Genomic DNA, 4,096 nt, shown 5'->3' with positions numbered 1-4,096 from the left:
GGTAAAATACAGGTTGTATAAGCTCTGCTCTTGCCCAGACACAGTAGCTTAGATTTAGGGAAACGAAGCCTTTATGATTTTTATCCTCCTCTCTGTAGTCGTTCCTTTTCTCACACCCCACAAGTCACCAGGGTCCATGGTTTCCACCCTAAATGCACGTTTGGCTTGTCTTACAGGGTGACAGATGCTTGAGGATTGAACCCAGGGAAGGAGTGGTCCCTGCCAAGGCTGAGATTCCTATTGTTGTCACAGCAAACCTGGATGACACAGGGAGATTTGAGGATAGCATGAAGCTGTTCATTGAGAACAGCCTTACCAGTGTCATCCCCATCCAGGCTGTGGGCATCAGCACCACAATTACCATTGACAAACCGTTTGCGCCGGAGCTGAGTTTGGAACCCCAGTTCAAGTAAGAGATCTCTTAACTTCTTCCTCTCCTCTTGGCTCAGCAAGGAGCAGTTATGCTGTAGACTTTCAGGCTATATCTTCTTCGGTGCTCCTGGCTCTGTTTCCCTGAAGCCAGAGATTCCTTTAGAAACATGTTGTTATGCTCAGGTTCCTTAAATTATTAGAGAGACGCCTCTGCCCAAATTAAGGGGCAAACGAGACCGTATGCCAAAGTCAGTAGTATGGATTTTTATTTAACAGTAAATGTGAGGTAGAGAGAGATAGAAAGAAATTGGAAAAAGAGAGAAAGGGGGAGAGAAAGAATGACAAAGAGACAAATTAAGTAGAGAAAATATCACTGCTCCATGGATTCCAATGGCATCCTATTGATCCTCTTCTTGTGACCTTCTTGGTGATGAAGTGTTCTCAAAGTGATGGTTTCAGTCTGGATCCATTAAGGGAAGCCCAGGATGGTGAGGGGAAAAAGCTCATGGTGATGAAGGAAGTCCCTTGTGGTGAGGGAAGATGTGGAAATACTACATTACCGGTATAAACCTATTCCTCTTTGCAAGAACAACATCAGAAGGGCACCAAACATTATTTCTGGTCCACATTAAGAGCGGGAAATGAGGACGGTCTCCAAGCTATTAACACCTCAGATTGCTCACTAAGAGCACTTGACTGCAGGGAAATAGCAGCTCCCGTGACCTTTTCCATCTCTGCTTCTCCTCCAGCCTCGTTCCCTGCATTTTGCGATTCAGAGTAACAAACGAGGGGCGGCAGTTCCAGCAGCTGTTCTGGAGCACAGAAGGTTTCAGCACCTTTCGGCAGCGTCATCCTCTCCCTGCCCTCAGTGTCAGCAAGGGCCAAAATGGTTCCCAGAGACCCGCCACCCCTGTATTTAAGCTGCGGCCACGGAGTATGAATCTGCAGCCAGGCGAGACTAAGGAGCTGGTGGTGGAAGGCTTCTCCAGCATTGTCCAGGTGAGGTCCCTGCCAAGGGCTGAGCCTTCCCCATCTGGTCCCCTCCACTGGGGCTTCTCCTGGAGCTCCTTGATATTTGCCTGGGAAAATGAGCAAGGGCCTTCAAGACAGTGTTTAAGGCTACAGGGTTCCATGGCAGCACCAGTGGCTTTCCTTGCTGGCCACCATCAGTTGCTAAGGCTTTTTTGGGATTCCATAGCTACCAAACCCCAATGCTGATCCCAAAATACGGGCTGAAGGAAGTATTGCTCCTTCGGGGCAAACAGGTTACCAGTGTCACCTGCTCAGGCACAAAGGAAGGGCAGAGAAAATAGGTTACACTTAAAAGTAGGAGCCCAAGCAGAAAGTAAATTAAACAAGTGCCAAGTGGTTTCTCTGGGGTAAGCAGAGAGTAAAAGAGAAGCCCTGTGAAGGGAGGGAGTGTCTCACGAGTGCCTTTTGTGGCTATTGGGGTGCAGTGTTATGGCCATTGGAGCACAGAAGAAATAGGCTGCAGCACAGGAAGGAAAGGGGGCAGTGTCTGTAACTTTGTGGCCCGTGGGGGGTGAGGAGCCAACGCAGGGAGTTTGCTGGACACCCTGCCAGCAGCACTGGTGACAAGTGACTCTTGCATGCAGGACGTGGAGGAGAAGCTTGTGTGTGAGGCAATCGTGGAGCCAGAGATAACAAAGAAACAGATAATCAAGACAAAAGTCACCTGCAAGTTCATTTCTCCCACTGTGCAAATATCATCCAGAGCAATCACTTTCTGTGTAGAGAAGGTAAGTCTCTGGATTGCATCCTGGCATTTAACAGCATGGCTCAGCAAGAGAGCTCGTGTGGGGGGGGGGTGTGCTTGTGTTAACACCCCTCTTTCCCCTTCCTGAGGCACTTTGCAAAGTAAGTGAGGATGTTTTTAGAGATAAGACTGGTTTTTAACTTCCTCAAAGTAGAATTGTGGCTACAGCTGCACTGCTGAGGGGGACCGTGGCCACCTGGAGAGAAACGCCAGTTTCTGTGCTCACTGTCAAGGGAGGTTTTTGAGGATCCTCCAACACACGGTGATGTCTGAACACCAGTGCTCTAGGGAAGCTGGGGAAACCAGAGGTTTCTGTCAATTCCTCAGGCTGATGAGGAAAAACTTGTCATCTCCTGTGTGTCTTTGCTGTTGGTATGGATGCTCTATGGTATAGCTCTATGGTACAGCTCTGTGCATTTCCCCAAGCCTCACCTGCTTCAAAGGACCCCCACACGTCCTGCAGCTGCAGTGATGATGCCACCGAGGCAAAGCAGGTGCCCTTTAGTCTCTGAATCTCAACTTCTGCATCATCATTCCCACAAGGGGTCTGGAAAAGATGTTGCATTATTTAGTTTCTGTGGTTTTGGGTCTCTCCTCAGGTTCCCAGGCTTCCATAGAAGCACTGAATCCTGGGAACGGGCAGTTCAGATGTAATGAGAAGCTTTTCAGCTCTCCCTGATGCCTGCCTGTGCTCTGCTTGATGCCACACTGATTTATGGAGTACTCTGGCACTGCAGCTGTTTGATATCAATACATCCAGAACTAGTTTCCCAAACTCTCTCTGGTTTCTCTGCCCCATGCAAGAAGCCCACCACAATGCACAAACAAGAAGAAGGAGCTTAGGCTGATCATAGCTTGGAGGTTATAGACACCATGTGGCTGTAGCAGAGGCAGCAGGACACACACTGCAGAGGGACTGTTGAGGTTTCTGGCTGGCCACATGTTCATGGAATGTTCAAAGTTGACCTTGGGCTTCTGCAGGATCTCCCCCACGGGCCAAATCCTGCTTGCTTTTCTCTTCTGACTGGCATCACTGCTTCTAGGAGGCTGCTGGAGCCAATAAGGCTGTGAGAAATGACTATATGTGAGGGAAGATCATCTTGTGCTGTTGTGCCCAAGAGAGGAGACAAAATTGGAGACAAATGTTCTGGGGTCATTTTCTGCCTTCAATTTTGTTCAAGCAGCTGCCTCCTCTCAGGGGTCTATTCCGTCCTCTGTACATGGGAGTGTTTCCTTGTCTCCCAAGGGAGACTGTGGTTTCCAAACATGCAAAGAATCAGCTATAGAGAAAAATGTCCTGGAAGGTTTAGAAACAAATAAAAAGAGTAAATAGAGATGTATGCACTTCCGAGTTGAAAAATGTGAAATGCATTGGAAGGGGAAGGAGGTCTGTGGCTCCTTGAGGTTGTTTTTCCTTGTCTCCTGTTTCTGTAGTACCCTGATGATGTCCTGACTCTTCAGTACAAGCCTCTGTCTTTAAAAAACACCTGCTGCCTGCCATTCCACCTTTTGCTGGACTTGGAGCAGCCATTCCTAATCTGTGATGCAAACCAGCAGCCCCTCCCTGCAGGGGCCCAGGTGAGCAGCCAAGGACCCTCCTGCCAGTGGGCTTTGAAGAGGGAGGGCTGTGGTGGTGCCCGTCTGTTGGGAGGTCCTCGAGTCGAGAAGTTTATTCCATAGAGTCAGCAGTGGACTGGCCTGAACTGTGAACTGAGTCAGCAGAGCTGCTGAAGGAAGCAAGAACTCATCTGAATTGGAAAGATCCCTCCTGGCTCTAAGATACAAGGAGAAGGGAGCAGGCAGCCAGGTGTGGGCAAGCCATGCAGCAGAGGTGTCTCCTGGAGAGCACCCCAGCTCTCCAGCAGCCATCCTCTTGTATTGCTGCTGAGCACAGAAACAAGAGCCTGAGAATCCCCCACCGGAGTGTGGTGCTTGCAGTCAGAGCCT

At 49.3% G+C, this 4,096-nt stretch overlaps 1 protein-coding gene across 1 annotated transcript; it reads left to right on the top strand.

Moving 5' to 3' along the window:
- Nucleotides 1-176: 176 nt before the first annotated feature.
- LOC113941621 (hydrocephalus-inducing protein homolog) lies at nucleotides 177-3,829 on the top strand (the record flags this gene model as incomplete). Its single annotated transcript, XM_027632768.1, has 4 exons — nucleotides 177-409; nucleotides 1,122-1,371; nucleotides 1,989-2,132; nucleotides 3,584-3,829. Coding segments are annotated over 4 exons (873 nt in total), but the record flags the coding sequence as incomplete, so codon positions are not given.
- Between the last annotated feature and the right edge of the window lie 267 nt (nucleotides 3,830-4,096).

The sequence above is a fragment of the Corapipo altera genome, unplaced genomic scaffold, assembly GCF_003945725.1.
Source record: "Corapipo altera isolate COAL_440 unplaced genomic scaffold, ASM394572v1 60606, whole genome shotgun sequence".
Taxonomy (NCBI): Eukaryota; Metazoa; Chordata; class Aves; order Passeriformes; family Pipridae; genus Corapipo; species Corapipo altera.
The sequence above is the reverse complement of the archived record's forward strand: the minus strand, read 5'-3'. Positions and strand labels throughout refer to the sequence as shown.